Source organism: Phocoena phocoena, chromosome 21, assembly GCF_963924675.1.
Source record: "Phocoena phocoena chromosome 21, mPhoPho1.1, whole genome shotgun sequence".
Classification (NCBI taxonomy): domain Eukaryota; kingdom Metazoa; phylum Chordata; class Mammalia; order Artiodactyla; family Phocoenidae; genus Phocoena; species Phocoena phocoena.
The window spans coordinates 3068547-3086959 of NC_089239.1; the positions used below are offsets into that span (position 1 = coordinate 3068547).

Genomic DNA, 18413 nt, shown 5'->3' on the forward strand with positions numbered 1-18413 from the left:
AATGGTGCAGCCACTTTGGAAAACTATCGGTTCCTCAAATGAGTAAACATAGTGTTACCATATATGCTAGCAATTTTATTCCTAAGTATATATACCCATGAGAAATGAAAGCATATCTCCACATAAGAACTTGTACAGGAATGTTTACAGCAGGATTATTCATAATAGCCAAAAGGTGGAAACAGATGAATGGATCCATCAATAGATGAATGGGTAAACAAAAGGTGGTATATCCATGCAATGGAATATTATTCAGCTTTAAAAAGGAATGACATACTGATGCACACATGCTACCTTATGGAGGAAACTTGAAAACATTGTGCTAAGTGAAATAAGCCAGACACAAAAGGCCATATATTTGAGTCTGTTCTTATGTTCACAATCGGAAAATCCATAGAGATAGAAAGTAGATTAGTGGTTGTATAGAACTGGAGTTGGAGATATGGGGGCAATAACTAAAGGGTACAGGGTTCTTTTTGAGGTGATGAAAATGTTCTAAAATTGACGGTGGTGATTAATTACACCTCAATCAAGCTGTTTTAAAAATGGGTCATGACTAGGCAAATACCAAAAAAAAAAATCTGCTCTTTACCTATTAAGAATGGGATGCAGATATGAATTTATTGTCATTTGAAAGTATCCATGATAAATTGTTGAGTGAGAATTAAGTAAAAGGCACATGACAAAACCATAGGTCAAGTAGCCCATTTTGTTTAAAATATTTTTATAAAATTAATTTTATTTAAAAATATTTTTCTTTTCCTTTATTTGTTTTTCTAATTTCTCTACTATGGATAATTATTACTTGTAAATAAAATATTTTTCCTGACAGACTGTAGTGATGTGAAGCCCAAAATAGAAGTTTCTATTAATAAGGCAATTGTATGTTGTAGATGCCAAAAACTTAACAGTATCAAGGTGTATTAATCAGAATAATCAGATAAAGGTCACATATAGATTATATTCAGTTTGGGTCAAGAATTTTAAATTGGAAAACATTCAGGGGAGGTTATCAAAATGGGTAAAGCTATGGAAACAAATCATATAAAAATGCCTGAAAGAACTGGGGCTATCCAGCTTAGGGGAAAAGACTGTAGGATGCAAAAGCTTTAAATACGATGAGAGCTTGTTTTGTTGAAGAAGAATTAGGTTAATTCTGTGTAGCTTCATGGAGAGAACTAGGGTGTAAAGGACAAAACCTACAGATTTTTCCTTCTTATGTAGTGAAGGACCCAGTTCTTCCCTACCGTTTCTCTCCTGTGTCTCCTTTGTATTTACACAGAACCCTTCACTTCACCAAATGTGTGTGGGCTTTCCCCTCCAGGCAATTCTCCATGACACCAGCTGGGTGTCCCACAATTTAACTCAGTTCTGATACTGTCTGCCTGGAGATGGTGTCAGCTCCACAGGTTAAGGGCTCGGTCCCACAAGCCTGCTCGCCACCACACTTCATATGCCAACGGCACGTAGTCGGTCCCCAAGTCACCCCCAGCTTCTGTCTGATTTCTGTCCCCAGGTCATCCACAAGAAATCGGAGGTTCTTGTGACCCCCTCCTCAGGTTTGATTAATTTGCTAGAGCAGGTCATAGAACTCAGGGAAGCAGTTAGGTTTACCAGTTTATTAAAGGGTGTGATAAGGGATACAGATGCACAGCCAGATGAAGAGATGCATAGGGCGAGGTCCGGGGGGTCCTGAGCGCAAGAGCCTCTGTCCCCGTGGAGTTGGGGTGCATCACCTTCCTGGTGTGGACGTGTTCACCCACCTGAAGCTCTCCGGACCGCACTGCTGGGATCTCATGGAGGCTCCCTCATGTAGGCGTCATCGATTATTCACTCTGTTTCTGGCCCCTCCTCTCTCTGGAGAATGGGGGTAGGGGTGGCGGATGCTGAACATTCCAAACTTCTAATCAGGACTTTGTCCTTCCGGGGAGCAGCCCTCATCCAGGAGTCCACCCAGAGTCACCTCATTAGAGCAAAAGACACTCCTGTCACCCAGGAATTTACAAGGCCTTCAGGAACCCTGTGTGAGGGGCCAGGTCAAAGACCAAATCTTAGAATACAAGGTACTCCTAGTACTCTTATCACTTAGGAATTTGCAAGTGTTTCTGGAGCTCTGTGCCAGGAACCAGGAGCAGAGACCAATATCTATTAATATATATTTTCTATTATCTCATACCGGGCCAATAGGTGGAGCTAAATGATGAGATTTTGGCTTAACCTAAGATATAACTTTTCAAATGATATAAGGTGCTCCCCATTACGTGGATGTTGTCTTGAATCTGTCATATGATTGGATGGGAGGTCAGTTTAAGTTGCTGTCCAGCTGTTCAGATTCAAATTCAGTCGGCAATTGTCATCCTGCTACTTTAACTGAAGTATTCAATTAATGAGTTAGGGGAGGGGTAGCATGCGTACTAGAAGATTCAAACAAAGGAACTTTTTGTCTCTTTTCTGTAATTTCTTTGATGTCTGTAGTCATTATAATTCATCCTTTGTTTCTATTGTGGTAACATATCCATAACATAAAAGTTATCACTTTAAGTGTACAATTCATTGGCATTAAGTACATTCACAGTGTTATGTAACCATCACCACTGTTTATTTCCAGAACTTTCTCATCATCCGAAACAGAAACTCTACCAGTTAAATAATAACTCCTTATTTCTCCTCCTCCTGCTCCTGGTAACCTTTATTCCACCTTCTGCCTCGAGAAATTAGGCTATTCTAGGTACCTCATAAAGTGGAATTAGACTGTGTTTGTCCATTTGTGTCTGGCTTATTTCATTTAGCATTCTGGCATTTCCATTTAGTAACACATGCAAGGTTCATCCATGCTGTATCATCTACCAGAATTTCATTCCTTTTTATGGCTGAATAATATTCCATTGTATGGCGAAATTGAGCTATTTGAAATGAGGTGGATAGACCTAGAGTCTGTCATACAGAGTGAAGTAAGTCAGAAAGAGAAAGACAAATACCGTATGCTAACACATATATATGGAATTTAAGAAAAAAAAAATGTCATGAAGAACCTAGGGGTAAGGCAGGAATAAAGACACAGACCTACTAGAGAATGGACTTGAGGATATAGGGAGGGGGAAGGGTAAGCTGTGACAAAGCGAGAGAGAGGCATGGACATATATACACTACCAAACGTAGCTAGTGGGAAGCAGCCGCATAGCACAGGGAGATCAGCTCGGTGCTCTGTGACCGCCTGGAGGGGTGGGATAGGGAGGGTGGGAGGGAGGGAGACACAAGAAGGAAGAGATATGGGAACATATGTATATGTATAACTGATTCACTTTGTTATAAAGCAGAAACTAACACACCATTGTAAAGCAATTATACTCCAATAAAGATGTAAAAATATGTATATATTCCATTGTATGTATATACCACATTTTGTTTATTCATCTGTTGATGGATATTTAGGTTGTTCCCACCTTTTGTCTATTTTGAATGGTACTCTGTGAACGTTGGGGTACAAGAATCTGAGTCCTTGCTTTCAACTGGAATTGCATGATCATGTGGTAATTCTGTGTGTAACTTTTTGAGGAACCTTCAGTCTGTTTTTCACAGCAGCTGCTCTGTTTTACAATCCCACCGGCAATGCACAATGGTTCTAATTTCTCTACATCCTGGCCAACAGTTGCTACTTCGTGTTTTTTTGATAGTCATCCTACTGGGTGTGAAGGGGTATCTCACTGGTTTTCATTTGCATTTCACTGATGACTAATGATGTTGAACATCATTTCATGTGCCTATTGGCCATCTGTATGACTTCTTTAGAGAAATGTCTATTCAAGTCCTTCGTGCATATTCGAATTAGGTTGTTTGCTTTTTTGTGTTTGAGTTATTTCTATATTCTATCTTAATCACCTATCAAATATATGATTTATAAATATTTTATTTCATTCTGTTGTCTTTTTATACTCTTGATAGTGTCCTTTGATGCACAGAATTTTTAAATTTTGATGAAGTCCAATTTATCTATTTTTTCATTTGTTGCCTGTGTTTTGGTGTCATGGTTAAGAAATCATTGCCAAATCCAAGGTCACAGAGATTTCCCTCTGTGTTTTTTTCTAAGATTTTTATAGTTGTAGCTCTTAAGTTTAGGTCTTCTATCCACTTTAAGTTAATTTTTGTATATGGTATGAGGTAAGGGTCTGACTTCATTATATTTGCATATGGATATCCAGTTTTTCCCGCACCATTTGTTGAAAAGACTGTCCTTACTCCACGGAAGGGTCTTGGCATCCTTGTCAAAAACCAATTGACCAGGGACTTCCCTGGTGCGCAGTGGTTGGGACTCTGTGCTCCCGATGCAGGGGGCCTGGGTTCGCTCCCTGGTCAGGGAACTAGATCCCACATGCATGCCGCTACTGGGAGTTTGCATGCCATAACTAAGGACCCTGCCTGCCGCAACCAAGACCTGGTGCAGCCAAATAAATAAGTAAATAAATATTTTAAAAAAAACAATTGACCATATATGTGAAAGTTTATTTCTGGTCTCTGGGGTCTATTCCATTGGTTTATACGTTTGTCCTTATTACCAGTACCACATTGTTTTTACTATAACTTTGTGGCAAGTTTTGAAATCAGGAAGTGTCTTACAACTTTGTTCTTCTCTTTCAAGATTATCTTGGCTATTTGGAGTCCCTTGAGATACCATATAAATTTTAGGATGGGTTTTTCTATTTCTGCAAAGAATGCTGTTGGGATTTTGAGAGGGGTTGCACTGAATCTGAAGATAGATCACTTTGGATAGTATTGACATCCTAACAATGTTGTCTTCCAATCTATGAACATGGGATGTCTTTCCATTTATTTGTGTCTTTAATATCTTTCAGCAATGTTTTGTAGTTATAATTAATTTCTTTTTAAATCTTTTCTATTTGGTCTTCCTTCTTAAGCCATTAATAATAGCTGCCATGTGTTGACATACCAGAAGCCAGTCAGAAGGGTCTGGTAGGCAGGTTAACCTGTGAACCACATGCTTGCGTATTTGTAAACTTTGATTCAAACTTCCTTGCCTGACCCACGCTTTGGGTATCATTGCTTTCCTCATATCAGAGGTTCCTGGCTCTTTTCCAGGGCTACATATAACTTAACTGGTTTGACAGTTTTGGTTTCTCTTTTCAGAGAACTTAGAAGGACCATAAATCGTTGATAAATACATTAACAACACATGTACTTCTGTTTCATAGCAGAGCCACTGTTTTCCTTGGCATCTCACTTTAGACCCGCTTAGTGTCAAATGCCATCATTTTCTCATAGCTAAGGTGATCATATTGATAAAGAACAAAAATTAAACCAAGTATATTTGAAGATCTAATTGGCTTTACTAAGCTATTCATGAATCAGGCAGCACCCCATCCAGCAAGTAGAGAGATATTTCCGGGAGTTGTATGAAATAGAAGGTTTTTATAGGCAGAAGGAGGGTGGGGCAAGGAAGTTATTAGCAAAAGAAAAGTTAGGATTATTTCAGGCCAAGACTTCTTCTTCTGGGGGAAGGAAATGGCAGGGGTCTTATCATGCAGGCTACCTCCTTGGTACTGACCAGGAAACCCCAGATTGACCAATTCAGATCCCATTCCTGGGGAAGGTGGGAGCTGCAGTTGGGCCAGGTGTGAAGTCTCGATTTGGTGGCATAGGCTTTAGCACAGGTGATGCCATTTGAGGCCTGAGGTTTTCTCTATAACAGTATGTTCCTGATCTTCTAATCTAGCTTGCAATCTATCTTGATTCGATTTCTAGATTCTTGGTTCTGTACTCAAAGTTGCCAGTCACAATTAGCTACCTGAGCTACAGGCCATGTTTAGCATCTTGGGCTGTTTGTTCTTGTTCTTTGGCTATACTTTGACTTTTCTAATATTCTACTATCAGATTTAAGAATTTTATATCTTCTCTTTTATGGAGAGAGACCAAAAGAAACCAAAAGAGACCAAAAGAAAGACCTTCCAGTCACATGGTTTACATCAATCCTCAGAAAACCATGACTGTTTTTTTCCAATGAAAAGGGAATGGTTTTTCATTGTCAAAGAGCTGAGAATTTCCAGTTAGCTGGGTGTTTCCTGGTGTGTAAATAGGCTGGTTCCTGGGCTGTTCCTTGATAGATTGTTTTTCCCGTAGAGTAGCTTTCTTTCACTGATTCATTTATTCAGTCATAAGAACGTAACATTTTAAAATAAATAATCCACCAAAATTTAAGGTGTTAAACAGAATTCAAGTAGTTTCATTACATTTATGTTGAGCTTCTGATTAGATATTTGACTTTAAATTGTTTTTATGTTGTCTCTGAACTAATGGTTATATTTTTTCGGCTTTCTTTTCTAAAATTTAAATTTTTTACTAAAAATTAAATAACCCTGGGATGGATTTCTTTAATTTTCCTTATCCCATTAGAATATTGATTTAGAATTCTTATTGCTATGCTATATTGGGTCAGCTAGAGAGTAAAGGCTCTTCTATAGATTAATAACACCGACACTGAGTAGACTTAAAATATTGCTGTTAAAGAGATTTAGGTTTAGAAAAAACTTCTATAGCCAAATGAAACTAAACTGATTCAGATGTAAATCTTCACCCCTGACCCTACCAACCTAACCACTGCTTCTAGTTTTCAGTCCTCACTTCACGCATCCCATCCTTTTATATGGACCTCTAACTTCCTGCCTTTGATTCTTCATTTTAATTGTTAATGTTAAGAGAATAGTGGTATCATAGGTTTGGGCTTTTCTACATTATACATTTTAGGTTTTGTTTTTCTCTGTCCCTCTCACCTCATAGGTGAAAAGTTGGGAGAAGGACCTAATTAGATGTAGAAAAGTGTTCAAATACATAATAATACAAGAAATCTTACAAAAGAAATAAACGTGTTATATTATATGTAAGTCTGAAATTACATTCAATCCCCAAGGTACTAGGCCTCTGGATTTCATCATTTGCCAGTTAAACCTGAAATGAGCCGATAATCAGTGATCTCAGAATAGCCTAGAATGTTCAGTCCTACAGTTGGAGTACAGTTGTAGGCCATCATTTACATTTCTTATGTTGCTAGTAGTCTAGGTCAAAAATTAGACCCATAAGGAAAATGGATTCATCTAACAATATTTTATATTAAAACCGTATTATAATTTATTCAGCAGAAATGCACATCAAAACATTCACCCAGAAAACCAAGAGCTAGTACGAGTGCTTCGGGAACAACTTCAAACAGAACAGGTACTGTTGTGATATAAATCTGTGCATTTGTATGAGGAGTAGATGTTATCACTCCCCTTGCATAAGAAATTGTGATGATATATCAATAAATTCCTTTTTGGAAGCATGTGCTTCTTTCCTGCTTGGAGTTACCTTTATTATTCTATTGATTGTACATTTTTAGATTAAGCAAATGACTAGTCTTAATCTAATTAAGATGTTTTCATGAATTTAGTTTTAACTTGCTTTAAAAGACAACAGTTTTCCTATTATTTACTTGTTAGGAAATAATTACTGTCTAATTGGCTTTAATGAAATGTAGTGGAAAAACTACTCTTTCTAAAATATATTCCCGGGCTTCCCTGGTGGTGCAGTGGTTAGAAATCCGCCTGCCAATGCGGGGGACACGGGTTCGAGCCCTTGTCCAGGAGGATCCCACATGCCGCGGAGCAACTAAGCCCACGTGCCACAACTACTGAGCCTGCGCTCTAGAGCCTGCGAGCCACAACTACTGAAGCCTGCGCACCTAGAGCCCGTGCTCCGCAACAAGAGAAGCCACCGCAATGAGAAGCCCGTGCACCACAATGAAGAGTAGCCCCCGCTCGCAGCAACTGAAGAAAGCCCATGTGCAGCAACGAAGACCCAATGCAGCCAAAAATAAATAAATAAATTTAAAAAATAAATAAATAAAGGTATATTCCCCTAAGACCTTCAAAGAAATGACTATAAGGGATGGCTTTTTTTCCTTTTCTTTTTCTTCAGTGATCAAAGTTGTTAAAACTACTTAGGCAAAGAAGAAAACTTTTCTCCTCTGCCTCTTCTTTGCTTTTAACCATGTGGATTCCCTAAGAGCCAGAAATGTAATATATTTTATGAAAGCTGGATTAAGTAGGACATTGTATACCTTCATGCTGAGATACCTAATATCAAAAAAAAATTAAAAATTGTCTACCCACCAGTCAAATTTTAATTCCAAAGAGGGTTTTTATGATTTATCCATTCACCAAATATTTATTGAACATCTACCATATGTCAGACATTGTTCTGGGCATTGAGAATTCATTTGTGAACTAAACAGACAAGAATTCTTGCTTCATAGAACTTAAACTCACTGATTCAAAAATAGTTTAAGCATATTAGTGGTACTGTGTTCCAGAGCTCTTGTTATCAATAATTCATGCTGGCCTGGTGTTCTATAATTTACAAAGGGATTTCACATACAACTATCTCATAATCTTCAGACACGTAAGGACTATCAGGAATGTATGAATGAAACAGATGTTAAAAATAGAAGAAAGTTAACACCTGGGGAGTAGTTTGACATTTCTTATTTTCAGCTAATGAATGCATGAGCTCAGCCTGTATTACCCAGAATAACTTACTCTTTCTAATAGAGTAACTCCTGAGTTAATTGGCTTTTTATCTTTAGATATATCTTTTTATCTTTATCTTTAGACTGTGTTCAGGAAGGAAGGTAGAGACCATGCAGTTTAGGCAGAACAACACTGGAGCCTCATAAGTTTCTCAAACTTGTAAGACCTTAACTAGTGCACATCTAAATTTGAGGATTACACAGTCCTGACTGTATTGTTAAGTACCTTTTAGCATGAAGATGAATTTTGAAAAGACTGTGTGTGTTGTGTCTCAATATGCACTTGTCTTCTCACCAGGATGCACCTGCTGCTGCCCGACAGCAGTTCTACACTGACATGTACTGTCCGATCTGTTTACATCAAGCTTCCCTCCCTGTTGAAACAAACTGTGGACATCTCTTTTGTGGTAAGCAAACAATGCTGTTCTTGGTAAAAGTGACTATTCAGACCAAGACCCGTGTGTGTGCACAAGCCGGATTCCTAATTTTCTCTCTGTCACGTTTTGTATTTTGTGAGTGGGGCAGATTGCTTCTGCGATCCTGCTCTTGCTGTCAGCCACTTTTATTTAGTGTCCGTAGTTCAAAGATTAAAAAGACTAGTTATTCAACCCCCCAATAAACAGAAACGTGTTTCTTTGAATAGTGAGTTAAGGATATCTGTACCATGAGGGAGTCACTGAATTCCTCATTTTCATTGCTTTCTGGTGGTTTCATTTATTACTCCTCCTTCCCAAGGCAGCAGGGTTCTTCTCCCAAGGACCTTGCCCGAGACCTTCCCTTGGCTCTGCCACCTCTTTTTCACTCTGAGTCGGTGCAGAAGTTCTTACCTCTCTTCCTCTGGGACTTCCAGAGGCTTGGGAACCCTAGAACACGTAGAGGGACGAGAAGGGACGTTGATGTCGCACTTAGTGTCAGGAAGGGGTGCTGTCCACCCCTGGGCATCTCCTGACCTTCCAGGAGGAGTCACAGAGAGTGATGGGACATACCGCATAGCCACTGCTGGCTGTGGTCACGTGAGATTGGCAGGAGTCAGTTATTATGGGCCTGCTGTGTGCTGGACGCAACATACTCCATCTCATCCCAGCTCACAGGTGAGGAACCCTGAGGCTCAGCAGTGCTAAGAAATTTTACAAAGGGCAGCCCAGCTGCAGACGGACAGAGCTAGGTTTTAAACCCGGGTCTGACTTCACAGCCTGTGCGCAGTTCTGTTGAGCTGGCCAAAAAGTTCGTTCGGGGTTTCCCGTAAGATGTTACCAAAAACCCAAACGAATTTTTTGGCCAACCCAATACTATGTGAACGGTGGTTTATACAACTACTCTCTCCTTAAGGTTTATCTCATCATGAGACCTATTTTTTATTGGTAGTATTTCTTTCCCTTCGAACAGCTGTATGCAAGATAGGGTGCTAATTGCTCCCAAACTGTACTGATTTAACATGTAGCATACAGTGATTTGTACTTTGCTTTCTCCCCTTTGTATCTTTTGTCTAAGAGTCAGAATTCCAAGGTATACAGTGTTACTGTTCATGCTGTTGGGGGTGAAATAAAGTATCTGGAATCCATTCCATGCTATGCAGGGTTTTCTATACCTTGTGCCCATTTAGTCAGCACTGACCAATCCCATCATTGCCTCATCCATGAATTTCAACCTCTTCCTTCTGGTTTTTGTCTAAGTAACTAACAAATTACAAAGCACTATTTCAGTGTCTATCCTTAATTATCTGTTGGAAGTGCTAGTGAGCAGCCAAATAATGAAAGATCAGGTGCTGGGGTAGGGGATTAAATGGCCATCAGAGAAAGCAGACGTTCCCCCTCAAACCTCTGGCCGACGTTCCTTATCGATTGTGGACTTGCTCTGGGTCTGGCTGTACCTTGGCCGTCCCCTAGCACAGCACCCGAGGCAGGGGTTGGGAATCAGTGAGGTCTGGCAGGCTGGGCGAAGTCTATTTGCCAGCCCAGGCTTAGGTGATGCACTGTGTGGATAACCCGGTCAGTTGAAAGATGGCTGTGCTGTGCTCTTGGTTTTACCTCTGGGTCTGGGGTAATAGGGTAGATTCCTTCCGATATCCTGCTCTTCTTGTCGGGACACTTTTATTTACTGTCTGTAGCTTCAAAGGTTAAAAAAAAAACAAACTAGTTATTCAGCTTCTTAATAAATAGAAATGTGTTTCTTTGAACAGTAGTTCAAGGATACTGATACCATGTATATGGAGAGCATTTCAGCTTAGCTCCATGTGTGGAACTACAGTTCTGTTCCTTTACAGCAAGTCAAGAATGACAGCAGCAACAGACTTCACCTAACTTGCATTTGTAACCCACATTACTTTATTTAATTCCCCGGCAGTCTTATGAGGCCTTATTCTCATTTTACAAATAGACAGATCTAGAGAGATTGTGCCCCGGATTCAAGTCATTGAGCCATCTCTCCCGCCATCCTAGTTAAGGGAAAGCATCAGGCACATCACAGCAGATGTGTATGAACTGAAGTGTTTGATTTGCTGGACCATAGTTTTCCAGTGCAGGCAAGTGGCCACTACATAATTTGCAAACCAAGGACACCTATACTCCAATCTGTGGAAAAAGTTACGGAATTAAATAAATTAACGTATGTCAAAACACAGTGGACTTTTGGGTGAAAAGGTAGTAGGTAAATCTAAGGCATCATTACAGATGGTAATAATACTAACATATTTATGCTCAGTTTTGCTTTCATATGGTTTCTATATGAAATTAAGACTGCTCAAAGTATTTAGTAAATATTATCGAATTAACACAGCACCCTGAGAGCAGGAAAAGATATCAGATACAGATGGTTTAGCTTTTTAAACTTGTCTTTAAATCATCGAACCAGTTTTTCCCCACAGTCACTAATGGTCAGGTTGGGCGGCCTTGGCTTCAGCCAGTGGCCTGCTCACCAGTGGCCTCGTGTACCATTATTTCTGCCTCTGGGATTTGTTCCTGCCATCGCGAAACCCATAGTGTCCTCGCTCCTGTCTTCTGCCTGTCTAATCTTACCATCCCTACAAAGTTGGGTTCAAATTCTGTACACCTTTTGTACTGAAATTTAATATTACACACTTCAAGATGTAATTACCTTCTGAGTCATGTAAGTATGTTACCTTGGTCCCCTCAATTTGATCGAAGGAGCCAGGAAGCAGTTAGTTCAGATTCACAGTGGAAACTGGATGATCCGAGAAATGGGGGCCTGCAGAGAAGAAACTGAATTGGCTCCTTAAACATCAGCCAGTATTTAAAAATACTCCTTCTTCATTTGTTACTGGTCTGAACTTTAGTGCCTATACACTTAGTGCACCTACCACCACTTTTTAAGGTCTGTAAATCCTCTCCCTAGGCTGTGTTTACCTGTTTCACTGCTCATCAGTGCCTTCAAGAAGAAAAATCAAATCCGTCCAGTACAAAAGTTGATTCAGTTACTTAACTGGATTATGAACTTTGTTAGGGCAGGAAGCGTGAAATCTTTGTATCCTTTGGCTCCTTTGTGCATACTACCTAATTACTATTATTGACACTTAAGTGACTTGGTTTTTCTAAACTTTTAAAAAAATGGAAGTTGTGTTTCTGTAACATATATATCAAATTTGCAACAGAAAATTTATAGTGTGATTTGTTGGTTGTCATATGTACAGTAATGTTCAATTACTGTTTTATTTATTCACATAGGAAATGCAGTATTTTCTGTTAAGCCTCATAGCATTGAAGCAGTTAATGCATGCTTGCTTTTGATTGTAAAAATGCTTGTATCTTAACGGGTAGTTTAAATCAAAATATTTTTCAGTGGCTTGGAATTGTTATTAGATTTGAATTTGCCTTAAGATTTGGTTGGATAAAGTAAAGAACATTTTAAAATAGGTGATGCTGTTAAAATATTTCAAATATATGAAACTTTCCCAGGATATATGGACTTAACATCATCAATATTAATGTTTTCTTCCCATTAGGTACCTGCATTGTGGCGTACTGGAGATACGGTTCATGGCTTGGGGCAATCAGTTGTCCAATCTGTAGACAAACGGTAATGTTTGTGCCCAGAAAACATCATTTATACTAGCTCATTTTGTAAATTTTTATAGTTTCTGTATCTAACTCTTGAATTATTTTTATGTTTTTAGCAGAACTTCATTTATCCAAAGCTTCTCTGATGTTTCTCCATTATTTTAATGTCTTTAAGACACCTCAAAAAAAAGGGAATTCCCTTTGATATCCCTTCAGTCATAGTGAAAAACAACTGGTACATGAACCCTTCCCCAAATCCTAATAAGTCTTTGTTGTAACACCAGCAAGGGAACAACTGAACTGGCAATCAGGCTTAAGCAAATATGCTCTGCATAGACTTCTTTTGAAAAAAATAGTTTTTCAGTTGTACTTTCTTTCTAACCTGCCCATCTGTGGTGAGGGTCCAGACAGCTTTAAATGACGAACAATGCCTTTGAGAAATGTCTCTTGTGGAGCCGTGGCCACGTCGCATCACCCAGAGCAGATTAGCCTGTTACATCAGTACAGATGCTGCCTCCGAGGGACGCAGTGAGGTTTTACACACGCGTGTCGGAGACTGAAGTGTCAGTACGCTACCAAACGGCTCAATTTCTTTGACAAAATGGAGAAACAAAATTTTGTTTCATTTGAAAAATCTGAGAAACTGATATTTGTAGTTTTTAAGTTAATAAATATAGCCAAATGGGATGTTCTATTCACTTTTCAGAATTTCCTTTATATTTATATTATTCTTTTCATTTAAAATATATGCCTGTCTGATAATGACTCATGATCAGGTACACAGACAGCCTCTCCTTGGGAAGTCTTCCAATGCAAACGGACGTCCCGACCAGGATGGAGAGCTTCCAAGTCAGGATGCTGAATTGAGTGCACGCATTTACTTTTGCTCCCTCTGGCAACCCCACCGAAACAGGAAAGGCGTAAACCCACAGGGACCACAAAGTAAAATAAGATTAGAGAAGGCACAACAGTTGTTCAAAAATTCTTTGTAAAATATAACTGATGTACAGAAAAGCACACAAAAATAAAGAGGTACAGCTCGCTGACTTGTCACAAAGCAACACCTGAGTAGCCACCACTCAGATGAAGAAACAGAAACTGGCCACAGCCCCAGAAGCCTCCTCGGGACCCCTTCCAAATCTCCCCCCACTTCCTTCCTCTCCTAGAGGTAGCTACTATTTGACTGTTATGATAAGCATTTCCTTGATTTTCTTTACAGTTTTATTACCTTAGCATGCTCCTCTAAAGATTACTGATCAGTTTTGCCTAATTTGGGGACTGTATATAAATAAAACCATATAGTGTGCACTGTTAAATACATATACACATACACAGAAATGCACACACGTGTGTGTACCTTTCAGCCATTGTTCTCGCTTATCCACTTCCCCCACTGCTGCCTCTTTTGGTTGGAGAGAGGAAGGTTCAAGGCTTTCTCTTCTTTCCTTCTTGCTTCTATCGATACATCCCCAGATTCTGCCTCTTTCACACTTTTTACCACATGGTTAGGAGAAAGATCATTTTTTGGTACCACCTCTCCGGCTGATTTGATGTGTGACACGAGGCAGTTGGCCCTGAAGCTTATTTGCCAGTGCCACCTCTCATCTTTAGCTCTCTGCCAGCAACACGGAGACCAGGCCGAAGGTCTTGCCGTTAACAGTTAGCTCCACCACCTGCCCCTCTTTCTGGCACTGCCTGTGGCTTTTCATAGGGCATATGCGTATTAGCAGGTGGTATCCCTTGGACCACACATAAATTGGCTAGAGGCGAGAAAGGTGGAGATAAACTTGTGGGTTCCCTAACTGCAGTGCGTTCCCACTGCAGTTCATCTACCTGCCCCCCCACCGCCTGCTTCACTGGGAACAGTGTGCAGGCTGCTGCCTGTGGCTGGGACATGGTCACCACGTCTCCCGGGGGCGCGCACACTGACACGCCAGCGGTCCTACCACGTCCCTAGGGTGAGTGCAAGTGTCAAGCTTTCTGGACACCCCAGACAGAGGAAGTCCTTCTTCTCCAGCATCACTATAACGCCTACCCCAGTGCCTTATAACGGGCTGTTGAACACGTCTCCCTCCCTTTCTATCCTGGGGATTGTGATCACCAAGGCGCAAGGCCACGTCCTTTTCTTGTACGTCTAGCACTTAGCGCAGTGCCTGGCCCACGTACGTGGTCAGTTAACATTTAGTGAAAGAATTCATCTTTATTAACAAATTTGTGAAGAGATGGCTGTACCTGCCGTTCCTACCACTGCTGCTCTTAGGCACTCCTGTGTTTGGCTGTTTGGGAAGCACCTGAACAGTGGGGTCCTGGTTTTACAGCTGAGCTGAGGGTCAAAACAACAGCGAGATGATTTAAACCCAAATCTATCACGGCTCCTTCCCATATTTGTCTCTTTGTACAGTGGCCATTTCTATAGGAGGTGTTATATTTTTAAATATACTTGTTTTTCGAGGTACCGTCATCTTCAGATTACCCGAGTATAGACCAGGAACATTTGTGTATCCTCCTTAGCTCCACCATGGAGGAATCAGGGTTAAATGTATTATGTTATATAACAGTATCAAGATTACCTTTTTGATTGTAGTAGAGATGGGTGCTTGAGAGCTGGTTCCTGCAATAACTTCATCTCTGTGTGATGCTGGTAGCATTCAAAGATCATTCAGATACCAGAGAGGATAAGGAATCATGATTTTAATCAAAAAAGAAAGCCCTAATTTTCCTCTCTCAAAGTGATATGTCACTTTGCTCCTGAATATTTTCTCATCATTCTTATATCCTCAAATGTCTGTTAGCCCAAACAGAGAACTACTAACTTGATCCCTGGTGTGGATTGAAAAGTACTTAAACCAGTGCCCATTTTATTTTACAGGAGTTCAAATAACATTTTGAATGGATTTTATTGTAAGGAAGCAGTAGCTTACTTTTCTCTCCTGTGTCGCCTTTGTTAAAAGAAATGAGCGAAATCTAAATTCAGAAGCTTTTCTCATTCTATTGAATAATAACACAAAATGAAAAAAATTAATGCTGCAGAAAGATGTAACAATTCTTTTTTTCTGTAAATCTACAGGTAACTTTACTGCTAACAGTATTTGGTGAAAATGACCAGTCTCAGGATGCTGTATCATTGCATCAAGATATTAATGATTATAACCGGAGATTCTCAGGGCAGCCCAGATCTGTAAGTAATGTTGTAGCGGGTGCAAAGTTAGAGTGTGATGGTACTTCTCTTTTGTAAAGTGAGATTTACCAACAAATAGTCAATGTGAAAAGTCTGTGTGTGTTACGTGAAGTCTTTACTTTTCATTGTTGCTGTCATTCACTGAGTTACAGCTTTCCCAAGGACTACAGTTTTCTATCTTTTAAAAAATGGCATTATTAAACTCTTTATGAAAGTGATACCAGCAAAAAAAAGCAATAGAAAAACATTGGAGGGAAAGGTAAAATTATTGACTCCTACGTGATTCTAAAATAGGGTTTGTCTTACGGGAAACTTACAACTGAGAACTTCTGGAGGGAGTTTTACCATTGTGTTTTACTCTATTTTACCCTGACCCCATTTGAATTTGTTCCCTTAAGTAACCCTAAGTGTTGGGGGTTTTGTATGTCAGGTATTCAAAAGCATTCTATTTTTAAAGAGCACATTAATTCTACAGTTGCCCCTCCTCTCCAAAAAGGCATTTGATAGATTAAAAACCCACACTTTACTGACTCATCCCAGTTTTCTCAAAATTTCTCAAAATTTAACAAAGAATTCTAGAAGTGTATGACTAAATATGTACTTGAAAACCCAGAACACACTCAGTACAAATTTGTACTGGAAGCCCAGACTCTGCTCCACGCTCTAGGCTCTGACGTCCACTTGCTCAGGGTACATCCCACTGGCGCGTTCCTGGCGTCTCGGACACGAGATGTAACAGGCACAACACTGACCCGATCCCTCCTTACCTCAGCCTTACTCAGCTCAGGGCTGATGTCCTCTTCTCCCTCATTCCCCTTCTCTGATCTGTAAAGAAGTCCTAACGTGTCTTTTCTCTCTTTCTGGGGATGCTGTCATTTCTGCCTCATAACAAGTCCTGTGTCTGTAGCCATCAGACTAGGCCAGGCCACCACCATCTCTTGCTTAGGACAACTGCAGTGGCCTCTTCACTCGGACCTTTTCCTCTGCACAGCAGCCCGAGTAATATTTTGAAAACATAAGTAAGACCACGATGCTCTTGTGTTTTGAAACGTCTGAATTTCTGGAATAATGTCCCAACTCCTGGCTGTGGCTTTCAAGGCCCTGCATGGCCTGGTCCCCCCTCCCCTTCCTCGGGATGCGGCTCTCAGAACACGCTCCTGGCCTTCCCACCTTCGTGCCTCACTCGTGCCATTTCCTCTGCTCGGAATGCTTGTCCCGCTGCTCGCCTCCTGGCTGACTTCCTCATCCTTCAGGTCGGTCCTAGTATATCTCCCTCGGAGAGGGTGTCCCCAATCAACCAGGGCAGTCTCTCTCATTGCCCTCCGACCTTGTTCATTACCGTTCTCTCAGGAGACGGAAAGCTTCATGAGGGCGAGGACCGTGTATATTTAGTCACTACTATGGTCTCAGTGTCTGGAATACAGTAGGCCTTAATGCTTGTAGAATTTATGGTTATCCTTAAGATAGAAATGATACTCCTCCTCCCAGCCAAGAATATAAGCTGTTAAAATGCTTCTGTGGGGCTTCCCTGGTGGCGCAGTGGTTGGGAGTCCGCCTGCCGGTGCGGGGGGCGCGGGTTCGTGCCCCGGTCCGGGAGGATCCCGCGTGCCGCGGAGCGGCTGGGCCCGTGGGCCGTGGCCGCTGGGCCTGCGCGTCCGGAGCCTGTGCTCCGCAGCGGGAGAGGCCGCGACAGTGGGAGGCCCGCGTACCGCAAAAAAAAAAAAAAAAAAAAAAAAAAATGCTTCTGTGTTACACAACTGCGTAGACTTGGGCTCCCTCGTACATGCTGTTCCTCATTCTGGGACGTCAGGTACATTTAAAGGCATACAGTTTCGCCTGCTGTGGATGGTGACAGGCAAAACTTTTAGTGACAAGAAAAGCTTGACCTGGTCCCTGTTGCCCTCCGTGGTTCTTTGGGAGCCTCTTCTGCTGTTTCTGATCCGGCAGTTTTCTTATGTATCCTCCAGGGGCATCTTAGGACGATTCTTTGAAAATCAGTTTCAAACTCAAGAACTCCCACTGAACTTAAAAAAATCATTTTAAGATGTTCATTCGTATTTTAAGGTGTGAAGCATACCATTGCTCAGTTATTTTGTGTGCATCAGATATATACTTAATGAATAAGAAAGCTTGGTACGTGATGAAATTACAATATAATAAAGACATTTAGGTTTTACTTTGATATTCTACCCCAGAGTTAGAGTCAGACTGTGATTAGTACACAAACATTTCTCAATAACCCATTCCATGTTTCTTGTCTAATCACTACAGATTTGTATAAACAGCACCATATGAGAACTGAACAAAATAGCCCTGATAAAGGACAGAACAGTATTCAAAAGACATACTGGCTGGTCATTAGAATATCTTAAGTAATTTACCATAGACCCTGTGAAAGCTGTATAGCTGTTTTGCTTTAAGTATTAGTTTCTTCCACAGAGAACAGAAAATCAGCATGAGGAGTGATTCTAAAAAGACCATTTTTGTTCTTTTGTGATCCGTTTTCCAAAAGGAGTTACAAGATTCTCTTTGTCTGGTGGGGTTTTTAAAACCGTTTTCTCATTGCTTGCTCAGTTCTTCCCATCTTCGTCTCCCTCTCAACTTATTCGGCATTTGCTGGACAAAATACATACTTAGAGTTGGATTT

The 18413-nt window shown here is 40.5% G+C and overlaps 1 protein-coding gene across 1 annotated transcript in view; it reads left to right on the forward strand.

The window, feature by feature from the left end:
• RNF170 (ring finger protein 170) overlaps positions 1-18413 on the forward strand; it is a 28034-nt gene that overhangs the window by 7562 nt on the left and 2059 nt on the right. The window contains exons 3-6 of the mRNA XM_065899960.1: positions 7149-7224; positions 8874-8982; positions 12534-12607; positions 15656-15766. Coding sequence (XP_065756032.1) covers positions 7149-7224; positions 8874-8982; positions 12534-12607; positions 15656-15766 — 370 coding nt within the window. The remainder of the gene's footprint in view (positions 1-7148; positions 7225-8873; positions 8983-12533; positions 12608-15655; positions 15767-18413) is intronic.